General features: G+C 38.6%; 2 protein-coding genes across 6 annotated transcripts; both read left to right on the top strand.

Annotated features, from left to right (window-relative positions):
• Positions 1-411: 411 nt before the first annotated feature.
• tspan37 (tetraspanin 37) lies at positions 412-8,407 on the top strand. The gene is made up of 7 exons (XM_080042439.1): positions 412-515; positions 1,399-1,590; positions 1,951-2,025; positions 2,158-2,256; positions 2,798-2,950; positions 3,061-3,144; positions 7,670-8,407. The coding sequence occupies exons 1-7, from the start codon at positions 420-422 to the stop codon at positions 7,745-7,747; spliced, it is 777 nt and encodes a 258-aa protein (XP_079898565.1). The 5' UTR covers positions 412-419; the 3' UTR covers positions 7,748-8,407.
• A 956-nt stretch (positions 8,408-9,363) lies between these two features.
• On the top strand, positions 9,364-18,478 carry elavl1a (ELAV like RNA binding protein 1a). Of its 5 annotated transcripts, none has more exons than XM_080042436.1 (7): positions 9,364-9,468; positions 10,557-10,616; positions 12,414-12,594; positions 13,675-13,778; positions 14,344-14,506; positions 14,617-14,842; positions 15,208-18,478. In XM_080042436.1, exons 2-7 carry the CDS (start codon positions 10,581-10,583, stop codon positions 15,530-15,532), a joined length of 1,035 nt encoding a protein of 344 aa, XP_079898562.1. In that variant the 5' UTR covers positions 9,364-9,468; positions 10,557-10,580; the 3' UTR covers positions 15,533-18,478. The 5 variants fall into 5 exon arrangements, with proteins under 5 accessions (XP_079898562.1, XP_079898561.1, XP_079898560.1 ...); XM_080042435.1 differs by having other exon boundaries at positions 10,557-10,617; positions 12,403-12,594; XM_080042434.1 differs by having other exon boundaries at positions 10,557-10,617; positions 12,403-12,660.
• The last annotated feature ends 1,166 nt before the right edge of the window (positions 18,479-19,644 follow it).

The raw sequence follows: 19,644 nt of genomic DNA, 5'->3' as shown, positions 1-19,644 counted from the left end.
AAAGAACTCAGTAAAATGGTCCCTGTTTGTATTCTACTATTACTATATTTGATGTTTCTTCCTTTCTTTTAAAGGTTGAGCTCATTTTAATCTATATCAATGCCTCATATTCCTCTAGATCAGCACACAGTATGAATGAGTACATTTACTTAATTACATTACACCGCTGATTCTGCACCGTACTGTTTATACAGTTCATGTTGTTGTGTTGCATTGCAAAATCAAACCACTGAGTATTTGAGTTTCCACATTTTTAAGAGGAAGTTGCAAGAGTCCATAAATTGCTCTATAAAAAGTCACGTGCCTCCAACCCTCCCTTGTGTCTGTTGAAACTGTTTGTATTTCCTTTTACATAAACGCTTTACTATTCAGTCGCCATCAGATCGACATCTTCATGTTAGTTTTGTGTTGATTACTGCATGCTTGTCCATAGCAGCTGGTCAAATCTGAAAATGACAAATCCGAGAAGTAAAGCACTGAAAACAATACTTCAGTTGACATCTCAGCTTCTTTGGGTATGTAAGACTTTATCTGAGTAGACATTTTATCTAAATGTTTCATGTTTTTTTTATTCTGCCACAAAATACTGTCAGTAATAGAATTATATAAAATGCAATTATTAATAAAGTCACTATTTTTCCAATTGTTGATCATTACATCTGTTTTAAGATAGTGAAAACAGATATAACCTTTAGGCCTATTCGTTGTCTACACATGTATGAGATTTGTGTATATGTTTGGTTTCACATATCATGTGATAAAGGACAGGAGAGCATGCCATGTGCACATCTTTTAGAGATAGTAAACACAGGTACAGTGTGAACACTGCACATTACAAAGCACACACATGATGGATACAAAAAAACCTGCTTATTACCTTAATGAAAACTACATTGTTTTGTATTTCGCCTTCTTTTTTTAATTAATATTTCTTGCACCACCACATAAAATGTAAATGAAAAACACCCATATCAATGTTGAACTATAGAAGGCACTGGTCAGCATCATTAGTTAAAAGCACGAGTGCCAGAGTAAACTAGGTTTGTGCAACTAAAAACATATCCAGGATTCATATATTATGGACATTCTTCACTATTATTAACTGCCTATTCGTCTAATTTAATTGACTAACGCTAATATTGTTCACTCTTTCCTATATCCCCATTTACTCTGATAGTTCTGTAATTCAATGTTATTACAAAACAAGCACCTAAACATTTAAAAAAAGATAAGATTTCCATCTATCACACTACTACTTGATGACCCATCACTGTACTTTTACTGTCAATTGAATTGAATATGCCATGCAGAGGCATATAACAGCCAGGCGGAATTTCTAGTGTAATATTGAATCAAGAAGAAATACCACATGCGTGTTTTTTGTTTTGTATTGACCAGGTGGTGGGGTTGGTGGTTGGCCTGAGTGGAATCTACCTGCTGCTGAACTACAGACAGCACAGCTTGTTTTTTTCTCACACGTACATCACACTGCCAGCTTTCCTTGCTCTCGCCAGCGCTGTGTTCCTAGTGGCTGGCGGGTGCCTTGGGACCTGGCTGAGCCTCAGGGATTCCACCTTTCTGCAGGGACTGGTAACGTGTGGGTGTGTGTGTGTGTGTGTGTGTGTGTGTGTGTGCGTGCGTGTTTGTGTATGCACTTGTGTACCTATCTAACAGTGGACGTCCTAACTCCACTGCTGCAGCAAACAGAGTCCTCTCTTTGATATATATATATCGCTCTTGGCAACTTCTCAAACCACATTTAAATTATTTTCTGCCAAAAGAACTTTAAGTACATTTTCTATTGTGTTTTTTATTTAATGACCGGAATTTAGCGGTCCCCACTTGGTCAATGTAAACCAATAGTCCACTTTTGTTGATATAGGAATGTATGTGTGTGTCTGTGCATGTGTTGATATGTGCAGTGAATTAAACATGTGTTTTCTTCAACAGTTTGTTTACCTTCTCGTTGTGGTCTTTTGTCTGCAAAGCACGGCGTCCGCCTTGGCTTATTTTCACTCTACACAGGTAAACCAGTGACACAGAAACCCATGTGCACTAGGCTGATTTGCCTTCATGGCACTGCAGATAATTCTGGACCAAAAAAGACATAAAAAAATGCATATTTACGTTCCTTGCTTGTTCTTTCTTCTTGTTTAGCTGGATTCAGAGATAGCTCCCCTCAGTGCAGTGTTTCAGAAATACACAAGAAGCAGTCAGGACCCAATCTCTCAAGCTGTGGATGCTACTCAAGAAGAGGTGTGTGTTCCTGTTCCGTCATAACTCCTGTGAACTGGGCCATATTCATACACATATCTGTGTCTGGTTGGGAAAAATTTGTAAAAATGAGTTAGCATATCAAACCGTATACAACCCTAATTGAATAATCCAAAGCAGAACTATATTCTTGGATAGAAATACCAATATACAGACAAGAATTTGCTTTAACAGAAGACATAAAAACAAGTGTTGAACTATTCAATAGCCTTTGCTTGCACTACATCTAATGACCACTAGATGCATGTCTTTCCTATAGATGGCAGTTTGGTAATATCTTTCTATAAAGTAATGGAGGAATTTGTCTTGATTAACATGTGTTTAAAGCTACACTCACCTGTGATAGTTGGCCCTCATCTTCACAAAACACGACCTCGGGCCTCAAATCATCCATACAAAAATGCCAAAAACTAAACGAAATAGCTGCCCACGTCAACTCGCGTGAACTGAGGATTTATTTTGGATGACGCATTTAATACCAATTGACAGTGATAGTGGTATTTTGTCTTTTGCTCCCCATTAGTTGCAGTGTTGTGGTATCCATGACTACAGGGACTGGCTGGAAACCCCCTGGTTTAACATGACAGGAGGACTCTGGTTTCCTCACAGCTGCTGCAACTCTACCTTTACCTCCTGTAATGGTGCAGTGAAGCGGCCATGGCAGCTTTACTCAAAGGTATACATGTGCATCCATATTAATTCAACACTGAAAAGGATAGCTCCAGTTTGAATTATTTCTGATTGGACAACTCTGTTTTTCTTTTCAAACTTCTCTCTCTCTTTCAGGGCTGCATGGTGAAGCTGGAGATGGCCATAGAGTTTATGCTCAGTTTTATCATCTGGGGCTTCCCACTGGTTTTTCTTGTGGAGGTGCGAAAGACTTCATAACATTTTCAGTCTCAAATATTTGGTCTACATTTCAAACAAAATGCAAAAAGAAAATAGAAAAAACGGAAGTCATATACACATGAACCTTAGCTGTTATTATAACTGTGATTCCCCAAATCACATGTTTTTCTTAAATGTTATCTTAGCCGAGCTGTGAATACAAAATGTACATATTATCACTGTATAACATTATTGTGGCAAACATGTCAGAAAACAGTTGCCATTGACACAATCAGCATATGGCAAGCAGCTTTACAATTTGATTTGATTTGATTTGATTAAATTTATTTCAGACATATCAAACATACAAAACAAAAATGAAGCATGGAAATACAATAAACAAATTATGTTTTCACAAAAAAAAAAAAATTAAAAATAAAAGAAATAAAAGAAAACAAATTATCTGTAATGCTGAGATATGCCTGAAAAGGAGCAGGAAGAAGTATTACACTTATTTAATCCTACCCCTTTTCCATAGTAAAATAAAAATAAAGAATAAAAATATTTATTAAATAAAAAAATAAAAAATAAAATAAAATATTTATTATATTCGCATATATTCACTGTACAATTGGCGATACTGTGTTTGCCATTTATAAACTATACATACATACATACAACTTAATATACTATAAAATATATATATATATATATATTATATATTTATACAATGCATATATCTATATTTATATTTATATTTATAAACAATCAATATATCCATATCTACATACAAATCTATACAATCAGTATATATATCCATATCAGTGGCGGCTCCTGACAATAATCTCAGGGGGGGCAATTGTTGCCATGATGGGAAATATGACCCAAAATTAACCTAAATCAGATAGCATATGACAATGTCATATTGCATTTAACTGTTTGTTTTTCCTGTTCATCTGGCATAACCACTCTGGCAACATTAGACAAGCATTGCACTGTACAGTATTTTTGGAAATTAAGTTAGTTAATTTCTTGAATAAAATTATTTTAGCTCTAAAATGATTTAATTATCCGGCTGTGGCCATCACAGATAACTTGTCATCTACCAGTGTGCTCCTCAGATAGGCTTCCTTTAAAAGTTAGGAGACAAAAATGGATGCTGGCATAGCATGTGCAACATTAACAGTGCTAATCATCACATTGGTTTGGGTTACTACTGTCTACAGCACTTGGTAGGCGGGTTTATGTCGGACGGTGAAAGCAGCTGTCAGCTAAACGACGATCAACAGCTGATCGCCGTTCAATAGCCGATCAGCTGTTGAACGGCGCTGGCTCGTATATGCAGATTGATGTTTAATGTTTGTTTTACCTTTTCTGAGAGATGATGCATAGGGGTGACACCCAAAGTTATCCATGCGGTCTCTGTGCTGCCATCAGGATGGATAAAAAGCCAGTATACAGTCCATATCATCATGCAGCGGCAGCAGGACAGAGCGTTAGCGCATTAGCATCCTGCTAGCCTCGTTAGCCGTTCAAACGAGCCCCGTGAAAATCCGCGTTTATACGATCCCCCAATCCATCTTGGTAGATACTTGCTTGATGGTTACATTTTGTCTGGGAAAGACCTAGTCCGAGTCCGATCAAGTAAGTAGCTTGCCAGCCTAGCCTGAGTTGATATAAAGTTGTGTTGGTCTTGAATATGACCGCTCTGGGCTGCATACTGGACATGTGACTGTATCAGTCACTGTAATTGGTTTATTGTTTACTGTACGTATGACGACAACACGTTAGGGCGAGCACCCCCGGAACCCATAGAGATTGCATTGCGAGGCTTGCAGTTTGAAAAAAAAAAGTTTTAAGGTACGAACACACTGCACATCGCCGCGCGGCGAGTTTCAATAGAAAGTCAATGTATTTCGAGCGCCGCCGCGCGAACCGGCGGCCGGCGGCCGGCGGAGAGCGGATCACGCGGCGCGGCCAGGGGCGGCGCGGCGCGAATGGGGCGGCGCGGCCGCCGCAGAAGTTGAAAATATTGAACTTTTCGCCGCCGGCCGCCCCGCGATAGCCAATCACCGTCGTTGAGCTCCTCCCGACGTCACTCGGGTGAGTCTGCTGAGCTACAAGACACGTGAAACCTGGCTGGCGGTGCAGTCGGGAAAGGAGGGATAAAGGGAAAAAAGAAGGAAAAGACAGAGAGAGAGAGAGAGAGAGAGAGAGAGAGAGAGAGAAAGTTCCAACACATCGATAAAATGTATGACAGCAGTTTAATGAGACACCTTTTAGTAAAAGGAGCAAGGAATAGACTCACATTATAGAAGAGAGAAGGAGAGAAAGCCAGGGAAGATGTACTGCAGATGAGTGAATATGCAGAGACAATAAAAACTAAATACGACAAACTGACACTTCCAAACATTTCCCTAAACATCTGAAAATCTGTTTGGGTTTTCTCTACATGTTGATATGCTGGCGTGAATGTGTAGCCTATATGCACGGCCATCGATACATATGTGCGTGTGTGTGTGTGTGTGTGGGCGGGTTGTGTGTGTATGTGTGTGTGGGTGCATGTGTGGGTGTGTTTACGAAGCTTGGGTGGCAGGTGGCGGGGAGAAATGTGTGAGAGGTGCAGTGAGACCAATACAAGGGCTGATGGCAGAGATGATGAAGGCAGAATAGCCTACTTCAGAGACGCTCCCAACAAAAACAAATCAGTGAGGATGACGACGATGATGAGAGAGATGTAAATAGTGGGAAGAAACTGGGCGTGGACATTCAATGAGTCATCGGGCGGCGGGGGGCGGCCGGCGGCGGACACAAATGAGCCAAAATGACCACGCGGCGCGGAACCTGCGATTCGCGCGGCCAACCGCCGCGCCGCGCTGTGCAGTGTGTTCGCACCTTTACATTGATGTCTATGAGAGCGCTGGGGGCGATTTTCAACCAGCCCGACATCGCCCCAGAGTGACGGTACAGAGCACAGACGCTGATTGTACAATGATATTCAGACTTAGATGCAGGTAAAAACTGTATTGAAATCATAAATTATGATTATTAATACAAAAAAAAAAAAAAAAAACATCATTATTATTCATTATTATATTTTCGTTTTTTGCTGATATGGCTCAAGGAGGGCGGCGCCCTATCGCCCTCTATGGGCGAGCCGCCACTGATCCATATAATTATAATTTCCTTCTTACTTCACACCCTGATCCCTGTACCTTTTGAAAATCATTGCTTTGAACCTTTTTTTAAACTGGATCATGTTTGGACATTGCTTTAGCTCCATGCTCATCCCATTCCACAGTTTCACACCCCCAATTGAGATGCAATGACATTTTAAAGTCGTGCGTACCGCCAGTGTCTTAAAGTTTAACTGTTGCCTCAGATTGTAACCCCCCTCTCGGTCACAAAAAAGTTTTTGAATGTTACCTGGTAGGAGATTCTTTCTAGCTTTGAACATGATTTGTGCTACTTGATATTCAACCAGGTCATTGAACTTTATGATACGGGAATGTAAAAAGGACTTCATAACAAAAGCAACATTAGAATTAATTTGTAATTTTTCTGATCACTCAGTGTATTTAAGACCAATGTTCATGCTCTTCTGATGAATGACTTATATTTGATGATTATTTTTCTTGATTTTGTATTTGTTCAATCAAATTTCAGAAAATAGTATGTAGAAAAAAAGTCCAGGTTGACGTTGAAATGTCATTGTTTTGTCCAACAACAGTCCAAAAACCCATACATTTTAGTTTATTCTCATTTTTCTTAAAACTATCTTATAAAAATAATCAAAATTTAAGTTGATTTATCTTCTGATTATTGTACTGACCGTTATGCTCTTGCCATGTATAAGAGTTCTTTTGAGCTGTTAACTGCTTGAGACATTTGTGATGAGAGCAGTGAAGTGAACCCAAACATTTCCGTGGCTGTGCATTGCAGAGTCGACAATTCTCTGTGGTTTCTTGACTACAAGTGACTTCTGTCACACTAGTTATTTGAGCCCCAAAAGAAGCTAAAAGTGAGTTTTTAAAAACAAGACTTGAAACAAAGTTTATGGTAAAGAAAAATTAGTATAGCTGCTTTGTTTCTCATCCATTTTAAGGAGCTGTAAGGATGACTATTTTGTTTATTACATTTAGCTTCATACAGTTGCATATGCACAATGCTGTACCACGTGGTCTCCAACAAAATGTTGTTAAACTTTCTCAACACTATGTGTGGTCTATGCTGTTAATTTGGGGTTGACCAATACATTAATAAAGTTTGGGAGGCGTTGTGCTGGATGAACATCTTAGCTCTTTCCCCATTACCATTACATTCACAAACACTTGAGACCAAATCACCTCATGGTCACAATTATTGTACTTCACAGTACTTTTTCATAAAAAAAAAACGATATAGTGTACACATTTTGATTAATTGCATGTTGTTGTACTGTGGCATTTAATCATTCTAATGATCAAAAATATCTGCAAAGTTTCAGAACGTATTTATTAAGAATTGTTGTTATGAGTAGTTAACCAAAATCCTCTTATTTATTTATTTATTTTCTCGTATCGTGCAGGTTGTTTTGTTTCTGACGGTGGTACAGCTGATGATGGTCCAGCCATCCATGGAATATCAAGTACTGGGCAAAAACTAAAGACAATGTGACGGATGGGACAGCATTGTGCCATATACACATATTATAATACTACACAGTTTATCATATAATATAGTGTACATGAGAATCAAAACAATTGGATGATTGTTCATGTCACCTGCCCTACAACTGCTTATTAAACCTGGTTCATTCCAGAGCACTACAGAGTAGGCCTATGTGGTAAAATATATTGTCGTGTAATAGTTGAATAGTCAATTCTCGGTTATTCTTACACCAAAAACAAGGGCATGGTTTATGGAAATGGCCCTGTTTTTGACTTTGTTCTTACCATCAAGTTGAAGTATGTTGTTTTGTTGTCTTACATTCCCTTCAGTATGTTAAACAAATCATTATGTGATCCTTGATGTAATTATTGTTTACTTTTTTAAACTGTATTTTTTTTGGTTGTTTATCACCTTAATTATTATCCCTTGTATGGCCTTCATGGCATTATCCCTAAAATTAGAGCATCTCTGCAAGTATTACAACTTACCAAGCATGTGTACAGGTTGTATTTCACACTGAACCTGTGCCCACATTGATTAACCAACAATCTTTATTTTGTGTTCACATTGCACTTTTTTTCTCATAATGGTCACTTCAAACATATTATTAATGTACTTCAAAAATGATAAGTTTAGCTTAAACCTGCAGTGTGTAGAATTTTGGGTTTTATTTCCTAGCAGATTTTGTAGAAAGTAATTATAATATCCATAAGTACATTTAATTTAGTGCATAATAGCTGAAAAACATGTTTTGAATTATTATTTTTTCCCTTAGAAAGGGTCTCATATATGTCCATATTTCTGTATATTTTGGACCAAGGCCTAGTGCCGCCATCTTGAAAGTGTCATAGTTGGAATGTCATCAGGTGCATTGTTTAAAATGTAGAATTGTTCTTGTCCTTGAAGGCCACTGTAGCTTCTGTTATTATTCAAAAGGGTTGGGGTTACCCAGGGAGTGTTGCATTCTGGAACTTTGTAGAACTTTCTTGATGATGTCATATTACACACTGCACCTTTAATATAGCCTAATAATTGTTTATAAATGTCAATAAAGTTTAACCTGAGTTTTTATTCTTATCTTTAGGTGCAGTCTGCAATTGTGGAGAATGCTTGTTGACAGTAAACATTTCCTCACAATCCACTGTCCGTACTGTTTTTCTCTACTTCAACAATCTTATAGCCTACACAGCCTAGGACCTATTGTAACACAATATTTTGAGGCAGAGCTTCTAAAACAGGAATGTAATCGAAGGGGGGCCCAACATAGCTAGAAGCATGCCTGTTTAAAGAGCCTATATGCTTTGTATTAACACTGGATTATTTTTCCAGCGCACACACACACTTAGGAAAATCAGTCTGAAACAATTCTCTCTATAACCTTTGCAAGGTAAATAAAAACTTCTTCAACATCAAGGGCATATTAGGCTGCAAGGCATGATATAAATGTATGTTCAAAATTAAAAAGGTCATGGATATTATGCAGACAGTGAGCCTTTGTGGAGGGGTAGCTTCGGTACATGTTGGTGTGTGAACTGTTTATCCTGCAGAGGCGTGACCGCACGTAGGTGGGCGTGTCGCTATTCGTCACGTAGCTCCTTCTTCTTCCTCGGTTTCTTCTTCTGTACGTGAGGCCAATTTGGGGAGAAGTGATCGTCGTCAAGAAAAGGTGGAACACAGGAGAAGAGAGTAGGAACAGCAACTACCCCCTCAAAGCTGGTAAGATGAACAATATGTTGAGAAATGTGCCCTGAAACCTCGCAGGTGTTTACCATGGTGTTTACTAGATAGTTTGTCAAATGCGAAGGACAGCCATGATGCTCTCACGGGCCTGGGAGTCGTTGGTTAGCTCGCGGTGGCTAACGATAGCCACCATGGCCTGTTAGCAGGCCGCTGGGGTTTGGGCGCGGGGACGGAAAGGCTTTCATCCGACGCTCTCCAAAATAGGACCACGGTGCTTTTCTTGAGCTAGCCGACAAGCGACCGCTACGTATTCTGTGGTATTTACACAATTCATGTGTTTGAGTTCACCTGTACGCATTAAGACTGTGTAACGGTCACACCGTGCGCAGTTTAGTCAAAGGTAGTCGGACATATGTTTACATTTTTCAATTCGGACAAGAGAAGGAGCGTGCAGTTTGCTAATGCTAATAATGCTAATCAGGCCTCTACACGTTTCAAAGCTGGATGCATTAAACCTGCATTAAAACCTATAATGCATGATTAAAACTTATTTGTGGATGTAGTGCATTCAAGTTAAACTATAATGTGGGGATTGTAATGTTGACAGGTGACGCTTGCACACGTTGCGTCGCTTAAAATGTCGCCCATTTGTTTCCTTTTGGAGTAATGGAGAAAATATACACCAAGCACGGTTTGTGACCGTTTATGGTTCCAGCTGCAGTCTTACTATGAAAAATGAAATAGGTTGAATCTGCTAGAGCGAGGTGTCCCGTTCTTAATTCTGACCCAGCCCACATTCACTTTGATGCCTATTTCCCTGCTATTTCCACTGGTGAAAATACTAGCCCAATAGACTAGTTTTCCAATAGGGGTATTGTTGATCATCACAGAATATTGTAGGAACAATTGCTGAAGCTACAAAAGTCACTGTAGATTTTAGGAGCAAGCATAAGAGTAAATGCCATGAGAATTATGAGATATTCCCATAGCGTTGTGTATTATCTCCGCTAAGCGTGGAGCTATTTAAAACTAATTAAAGGCACAATCTGGTTGGAAGGTGTGTATATTTTTTGACTTTTTACGCTCACTGCCTCATTGATTGTTTTTGTCTTATCCCAACATAGCCTCTGGAGCAGTGAAGTGTCTTCATGGCAGTTCGTCGAGGACACAATAAGTACATGAAAGTGAGTATGAGATCTTAACCTCGATTTCACAGACCCACAGTATGTGACCTTATTGGTTGAAAGTTATTGGTATTTTGGTTGTTTTGAGGTGGTCAGCATCAAAGTACATATTTACTAAGTTCCCCTGAGAACTGGAAAAAAAGTGTTGTTTATAATTAGCAGGAACTAAAGGATAAAAAAAAAGAAGTGAGATAGCATAAAGAGAAATCAAACACGTGCATTTCAGCTCTGACTGGCTGGGCCCATGCTTACTGGTTTAATACAGGACTCCCATTCATCCTCTCAGTCTTCTATCTTACCCACTAGAATACACAATCACAACCCTTCTCCCGCATGAATGGACCTCTTTCAGGTTGACCGCTGGACTGGCTCTCGTTCTAGTCCTGATCACATTTCAGCCACCAGCAAATGTGTTTGACGGGGCGTGCTCTATAAGCAGATAGCAGAAGCAGTTTAAAAAAGTTTTTTTAAATTTGAGCTTGGATTCTTTTAACTGATTATCAGACTGGAACGCAGACTGTCGTGCGACTGGGACTAATAGTTTGTAAAATGTGAGACGGGTCATGCGTGTCCCTTATGTTGCTTGACATGCCATTGTTTAAGCCACCACTTTGAGACCAATTTTCAGCTTAAATTGTCACATGCTTGTGTAATATAATACTTTCCATTATGTGGCCTTTCTGACTCTAATGCTTGCTCCTTTTGACTGAAAAGTAACTAGGAATAAACTAACTAAAAGACCCATTTGCACATTACATAAAGCATTTTCCTCTGAGATTGAACAACTGTGATGTGAAAATGAGGCAAAATAGATGCATGGTGTTTTTACTGTGGCTTGACTCTGATGTTAGTGGGGTGTAATGCATGATAAAGATGCAGAGGTGGAAACGGAGACTGAGCACTTCAGAGCACCGGTCTCCAGTGTTTGGTAGTTATTTTACTTCTGCTTTAGAAAGTAACCACCATGGAAACCTCCAGCAAGTTCCCTGGTTCACATGCTTTGTTCTCACATCACAACTCCTTCATTCTACTTCAGACACACCCTGCCTGTGTTTTACAATAAATAAAAATGTAAAACACAAGATATTACTACCTTCCCTATGCTGTAATGTCGGGATGTTTCAGCGAACTGGGTAGGCAATGTCAGTGAATCCCCAAATTGTAAGTTACAGACGATTTCTTGGACACTGGTTCTGACAGTTTATTTTGGCTTTGTACTGTTGGTGACCGAACTGGCTACACTTAATTTAAAGGAGTGTTTTTCTTCTGTGTTAGTCCTTTTTTTTTAAAGAGTTGAGAGGCCTAGGGACTGTAATTGTAAAGCTTTATAGTTTTTGTCTGTTTTGCAGCAATGTCTGTAGCAGATTTTTAAGAGCTGTGTAGGTCTGTAACCAATGACTATCTAAAATATGCTAAGTAATGGTGAAAAATACCCATTATCGATACCTATAGCCAAAGTGGTGTAAATTTGCCAGGGACTACAGGTGAAAATTAGCCTGCATGGCTAAATCTGGCACTTTTACATGTTGAACTTTGGTGCATGTGTTTATCAATGTGCGCTGTCCCTTCTTTAAAAAAAAGGAGGATTTATTTGGTTTATTGTTGTATATGGAAAAAAAAGATCAAATTGTCAAAATTAAGAAGCTGCGATGCTTAACGTCACTCATTATAATTACTCGACTATTCTAACGGCTTGTCAATCGGATCATCGTTTTCACCTGGAGCTCTGCGTGGTGTTGTACCCCGTTGTGCTTACCTTGCTTTGTTTTTTTCTGGACCCACCTGGCCGACCTACAGGAGCTATATGGGATGTCAAACGGTTATGAAGACCACATGGGAGGGGACGAGGGGAAGGATGCCAAGACCAACCTGATCGTGAACTACCTGCCGCAGAGCATGACGCAGGACGAGCTGCGGAGCCTCTTCAGTAGCATCGGAGAGGTGGAGTCCGCCAAGCTGATTCGAGACAAAGTCGCAGGTATGCAACACCCTGAAGCGATAGGACCTTTGACAGACCAGAGGGACGCTTTGTTTGAATGCAAAGGTTTGTTTGAATGCAAAGGTATCTCTGGTAATTAGGGCTGGCCCGAATTATTCGAATACTCGTTCGGAAAATTAGTATTCGGAGCTTAAATTAGTATTCGGAGCTTCGTTTTTTTTATAATTTTTTTTTTTATATAATTTTTTTTTTATTTTTTATTTTTTTTTCAACTTTTTTTTTGCAAGAAGCTACTACTGCAATATAATGTCATCAAATAATTTTATATTTTGATATAAAAGTTAGTAATATTGTAGTGGTAGTAGTAGTATTGCTCATTTAGGAGGATATTACATCACTAAGTGTCATAGCGCATCCATTACTTCACCTCCGAGCGCGTAAATCTTCAACAAAATATGCAGATACTGTCAAAATCGGTTCCAGGGAGTATATAGGGATTATTAAAAAAAAAAAAAAAAAAAAAAATTAATATTTTTTTTTATTTTTTTTATGTTGTTTTTGATGGTGTGTTTTTCTGGAACGAATATTCGAATATTCGCTCGGAAAAACCAACGAATATTCGAAGCCTGAAAAATGGTATTCGGGCCAGCCCTACTGGTAATGACTTACGAACAAAAAGAAACTTGTTGTGACATCAACCTCTGACTATATCAGTTGGTGGTTCAGCTTTGTGACCTAGAGAATAGCTTTTTGGCCTCTTTCTTTAAAAATACTTTTATCTTCATTGGCAGGATATCTACCAAAGGCCTGTATTCTGGTCCCTCCATCCTCAGTGATTTTTATAATGTCATTTTTATTTGTAAGAGATCCCAAATTGATTTCCCGCCTGAGTTGAGTAGTTTGCTCAAATATTTTTTTTTTACCACCACCGGCTTGTTTTATTTACTTCAACCAGTCCAACCCTGATTACACTTTGGACAGTTCCTTTGTTTAGACTAGCATGCAATGTTAAGATTTGCTTTTGTTTTTAAATATTTATTTGTTTGTTTGCAGATTTTTTTAACTATACAACGTTTTTTTTTTGTTTTGTTTTATTTGTTTTCCTTTTTTTTTCTCTAGGCCACAGTTTAGGGTACGGATTTGTTAACTATCTTAACCCTAGTGATGCAGACAGAGCTATCAGTACACTGAATGGACTAAGGCTACAGTCCAAAACTATCAAGGTAACGTGCAATAAGGTGTTCTACAATTCTCAAACCAAAGATGTCATGTCATATAACTCTCCTGTGGCTCCTGTGCTGTCCGCTAACTAGCTAGTACATGTCAGCCCGAGGATGTGATACTGCTTTTACAGCTCAATTACTGCCCTATCTGACATGTCTGTTGAGTTTGACTTTAATTTGACCCTTTTGATTTGATGTATTTTATTCCTTTTTGATTAGTTTGATTCATTTGTTCTTTTATTCTTCTTGCTCCACTCAATTTTGATTTATTACCTAAAACCACTTGGTTGACAGTTTGCTTATGAGATCATTTTATTCAGTTTTCTTTTATATTCCTATAGTTTTCTTTTTTAAGTGGACAAAGCCATTCAAATAAAATATTTGATTGTAACTTAAAAACACCTAATAGTATTGCCTTTTTGTAAATCCGTAGATAATTGGACATTTTTAAATTTCAAATAGATTTAAGAACATTATAACACAAAAGTTTTTATTCTTTTGTTACTTTGTTATGCACGTGTGTCATCATAGTTCTAATTGGGGAATTGTTGCCTCCTGTTGCCAGGTGTCCTACGCACGGCCCAGCTCCGATACAATAAAGGATGCCAACCTGTATATCAGCGGCCTGCCAAAGAGCATGTCGCAGAAGGATGTGGAGGACATGTTTTCACGTTTTGGACACATCATTAACTCACGGGTACTTGCTGATCAGACTACGGGCACATCAGGTAAATTACCTCCTTACTGTTAAAATGTTGTCTTTATTAGCAGATGGGGGGCCTTTGTAATTGCAGTAGTATGAGAACAGAACAGTCACCGGCTGCTCTCTCGGTCCTAGGTTCATCCCGCGGCGTGGCTTTTATCCGGTATGACAAACGGGCAGAGGCAGAGGAGGCTGTCAAGAACCTGAATGGCTCAAAGCCACCTGGCGCTTCTGAACCAATCACAGTAAAGTTTGCAGCCAACCCAAACCAGGCAAAGAACACGCAGATCATCTCTCAGCTCTACCACAACCAGAACCGGCGCTTCGGAGGGCCCTTACACCACCAGGCACAGCGGTTTAGGTAAGATAAGACGTGAAGGGCAAGCGGCTAAATTAGTCAATAATGCATCACACTGCTGTTTGTTGTTACATTTAGTCTTGAGATGACTGAGCGATAGGTTGGTTCGTTGATTGCTTTTCTTAATCATTCATCTACAGTATGCATAACATAACTAACTCAAGTTTGCTCTGAATGTATAATAGTTGGGAGAATCTAGTTGTTTTTTGTTTGTCAACTGCTAAAGTGTGGCAAAACTGTAACTGAGTTTGCTCAATAGGACACCAGTATGTAGTTTCTTATTTTTCTATGCGACAGGATTTGACTTTGGTTTAGTGTTGTTTATAGTTCCAAGTATTCTAAGTACTCAAAAAGCATGTCATTTGCAGGTTTTCCCCCATGGGCGTTGATCACATGGGCAGCATGGGAGGCGTCAGTGTCCAGGGCAATGCCAGCTCCGGCTGGTGCATCTTCATCTACAACCTGGGCCAGGACGCAGACGAGAGCATCCTCTGGCAGATGTTTGGCCCCTTCGGTGCCGTCACCAACGTCAAGGTGATCCGAGACTTCAACACCAACAAGTGCAAGGGCTTCGGCTTCGTGACCATGCCCAACTACGAGGAGGCGGCCATGGCCATCGCCAGCCTGAACGGCTACCGGCTGGGCGACAAGATGCTGCAAGTGTCCTTTAAGACGAGCAAGGGCCACAAGTAGAGAGAGCTGGACAAGCAGGTGTAGAGGGTGGGGGTGGAAGTGACCTGCACCAGGCTTTTATTGCAGAGAAGAAGAATTTTCGCAAAGTCTGGCACATTTGTTTGGGTTTTAGTGTAGTCGGAGTTAAATGAGATGTTCACTCTTCTGCACCTTGTACTTGTCTAAACGTTTTTTTTTTTTTTTTTTTTTTTCATCTATATACTCATGCTTTGGACTTGAGGACACTCAGTAGTTGTATTTTTAGGGAGGGAATGAAGAGGGCAAATGCCACGATGCCCCCAAAATCACTTTAAAAAATTATATTAAAAGCTAAAATACTGTCTGTATGTGGTGCATGTATAATGAGAAAGGAGGCAAATGGTCCTTAGCAGTGCACTGAAAAAGCCCTGCAGACTGTTCTCCATGTGTTGATGTTTTAGTGACTGATTTAGTGTAAAGAAGGCGAAGACAGATATTTTGCCCATAGTCAGTGGTCGTTTCTTTTTTCTTTCTTTTTTTTTGAAAAGCAGTGCTGTGTTCTGGATCCATGTCATTAGTAGAAATAGATGCCTTAAATTATCAGCCAATCGACACACAGACTTACAGTACCACTCACTGTTTTCAGTTAATCCAAGAGCAAAGCACTTTTAACCAATCTGTTTTAGGTTACTATGAATATCAGTTTTTTGATGTTGATCCATGGCTTTCTGCTCGCCCTCCTTCCAGGTTGACAATTTTAAACAAGACAAGCTCTGGATGGGAAATGTTTTGTTATCCCTGTGTAAAGTGTTTTTTTTTTTTATTGTAAGTCCTTCTGGAGAGTCCTGTTGAATATGAACCCCCCTGTCAATGAGTAGGGAAATTAAATGGACCAAAGACAGGGAGAGATTTGATCCTATAGCCCAGGAAGGGTTTTTCTGAGCAGATTTCATAAGGTAAATGTACACCTAATTTTTTTTCTTCCTTTTTTGTAGAGGTACTAAGATTATATCTGATGCTGACTGAGAGCAACATCACTTTGACTCGGTTCAGCGTTTTGTTTTGTTCTTTTATTTTGAATTAATTTGTTTCCTTTCTGTTTGGAACTTATTTTTTCTTTAGGCGTAGCTTCTTATTTGTTACACTGTAAGTTACAAACTTGTTTTAACAAGTGCTTATCTCAAGTTTGGAGACAAATTAATCGCCTTTGTTTTGGATTTAATTTGAGATTTTCTTTCTTCCTTTCTTTTGTTTTTGGATGTTTCACTTTGAACATAAACCATTAAATTTTATTTCTTTTTGCCGAAGTTTTGTTTGGTTTTTTATTTTGTATTTACCTCCTTCTTAAGGGTTGGTTTTAAGTTTTGTTCTATTATTTTTCTCTAGTAGTTTGCAGTGATGATAAAAGATAAAAGATAAAACAGGCTCTTTTATAGAAAAAAACAATTTTACTTACACTTTTGAAAGAATACTGTATATGGACCAATGCTAGTTGAGATAAGGTTATTTAACTTGTGCACAGACAGAAAAGTCCAGCAGACATTTCATCAAGAAACTTTTTGTAGATCACAGGATAAGTTACATACAAACCACTGAAGAGGAACATAATTAAGAAATAGATGTTGTATGTTGACATTTTTGGTACAGTCTTTTCTGAATATCAGGCTTATTTATTAACATCTGGCTTAATAAATCTGCTTTTTGATGCCCAGCTGATTTACAGTTGGATTACATGTTATGTGTCTGCTTGAGTGTAGTTAAAGTGAAGTTGGATTTCTTGTGCATCTTCAGTGTTTGCTATTTTTAACACCACAAAGTTGATATACACTCACTGTTCACGTGCAGTTTTAGGCTTTTTAACACAAACCCATTGCTATAATCTTGTCTAGTGGGTATTACTTTAAACTAGTGAGGTCTTCACTTGCACAGTAAAACACTACTTTTATCCTTTTAAAAAAAGCATTAGCATATCACAGCTTAACTTTTTCTAGTGATGAACGCATATAGTTCTCAAATGCGGTTGAAAGTTGCACATTAGCATCTGTACAGTAATTGTTCGTCATTAAGCCTGACCACAAGTTGAACAGAGTAACCACTTGATCGTTAGTTAGCAGCTGATGGGAACCATACATACCCAACACTTTGTAGGATTCTCTTTTAAAACTAGTTTCTTTTCCAGCAATAATTTCCCTTAACGCTTCATGAAATGCTTCTTTAATTTGTGTGCGCCCTCGGAAAGGAGTATTACCATTACGGTCTTAAGATCTTTGGTCTCAAAAGTGCTTTTTTGATTTAGTATTTCTGTGTTATATATTTGTGTCACAATTCGTTACTTGTGTGCATCATTTCATGTCTTGCTCAAAGCAGTTAACAGAAATGTGTTTGTCATTTTTTATAATTTCTTTTTTTCTACTGAAGTTACATGTTACTGCTTAGTTTTTTTCAGCAGTCTAGTTTGGCATTGCATGAAAGATGCAAGTGAATTTGTTTTAGGGGCAGTCAGAATAAACTGCATTCCGCCTTAATTTATAAGTGGGAATGGTGTATTTTACATCGGAGGAGGCACAGATATTTATTTGACAATGTATGCGGTCATACTTGTTACTTATTTGAGTGTTTTTAATGGAAAATAGATTTTTTTTCTTGGTTTTTGAAGGACACTAAGTTGAAGTCCATTTAATGTCTTCTAACATTTGACCATTTCAATAAAACATGGTGGCTTTTCAAAATTGAAAGAATTGAACGTCTCCAGAAGCTTCTTGTGGATTTTCTTTTCACTGATTTTCTTGACAAATGTATATAGGAAAGACTTCCTTATCAATTGATTTTAGCATTTTACCACTGTTAGAAGATGAATACATTTTCTGGTTAAGTGAACTCGTTCTAGACTTTCACCTTCCCTTCAGCTGATGCTGATCACATGGTATAGCCCGGTTATTACCTCCAGTGACCAGATGGGGGCACCATTTCTGCATATTTTCTTGTGCTACATACAGTCATATGAAAAAGTTTGGGAACCCCTCTCAGCCGGCATTATAATTGACTCTGCTTTCACAAAAAAAATATAAAAGTGGTATGTCTTTAATTTACCGGGAACAGCTAAGTACTGGGATGTTTTCCAAACAAATATTTTTTGAAAAGCAGTATTTGGTTGTATGAAATAAAATAAAATGTGAAAAACTGGCTGTGCAAAAATATGGGTACCCTTGTGGTTTTGTTGATTTTAATGCCTGTAACAGCATGTAAAACTGATGACTTTAAACACAAAGTTGGTTGGATTATGTTGTTAAGCCTTGAACCTCATAGAAATGTCTGTTTAATCATGAGAAAATGTATTTTAGGTGCCTAAATGCAAGTTGCACTTCTCTTTGACTCTCTGCTGAAGTGAGACAGAATGGGACCATCAAAACTGCTCCCAAAATATCTTAAAAACAAAGATTATTCATTATCATGGTTTAGGGGAAGGCTACAAGAAGCTTTCCCAAAGGTTTCAATTGTCAATTTCTACTGTAAGGAACGTTGTCAGGGAATGGAAGGACACAGGCACAGTTGCAGTTAAACCCAGGTCTAGCAGACGAAGAAAAGTACAAGAGCGGCATATGCGGCGGATTGTGAGAATGGTTGCACACAACCCAAAGATCACCTCCAAAGACCTGCAAGAACATCTGGCTGCAGATTGTGTATCTGTACATGGTTCAACAAATCAGTGCAATGTTGCCGGCTGAGAGGGGTTCCCAAACTTTTTCATATGACTGTATAACTGACACCAGCGTCAACACTGTTCTGCAGAACTGTTACTGTGTGTGTATGTATAAATTAATTTAAGAAACGGGTATACAAAATATAAGACCTTTAGCGCAATTGAGGTTATCAATGAGATAGCCCGAACAAACTCTTTGAAATTATTTTGTATAGAAAATGGAGACTTTAAAGGGAAACAAAGGTATGATGTATTTAAAGATCACACATTATACAAATGTTCAGGTTCAAAATTGTAATTTGGTGTTATACTAACAACTCAAAGCGCCATTGCTAAATCTCCTCTTTTCAGCCTCTGTCTGAAAGGCTCCGTCTTAGAGTATGTTTAAACCTGCCTTCCAAAAAGCCCAGTCTTCTCTGATTGGGGATTTGGGGGTGTGCTTATGACATGTGGA

The sequence above is a fragment of the Ammodytes marinus genome, assembly GCF_949987685.1.
Source record: "Ammodytes marinus genome assembly, chromosome: 15".
NCBI classification, from domain to species: Eukaryota; Metazoa; Chordata; class Actinopteri; order Uranoscopiformes; family Ammodytidae; genus Ammodytes; species Ammodytes marinus.
This window is presented reverse-complemented; position numbering and strand designations above follow the sequence as displayed.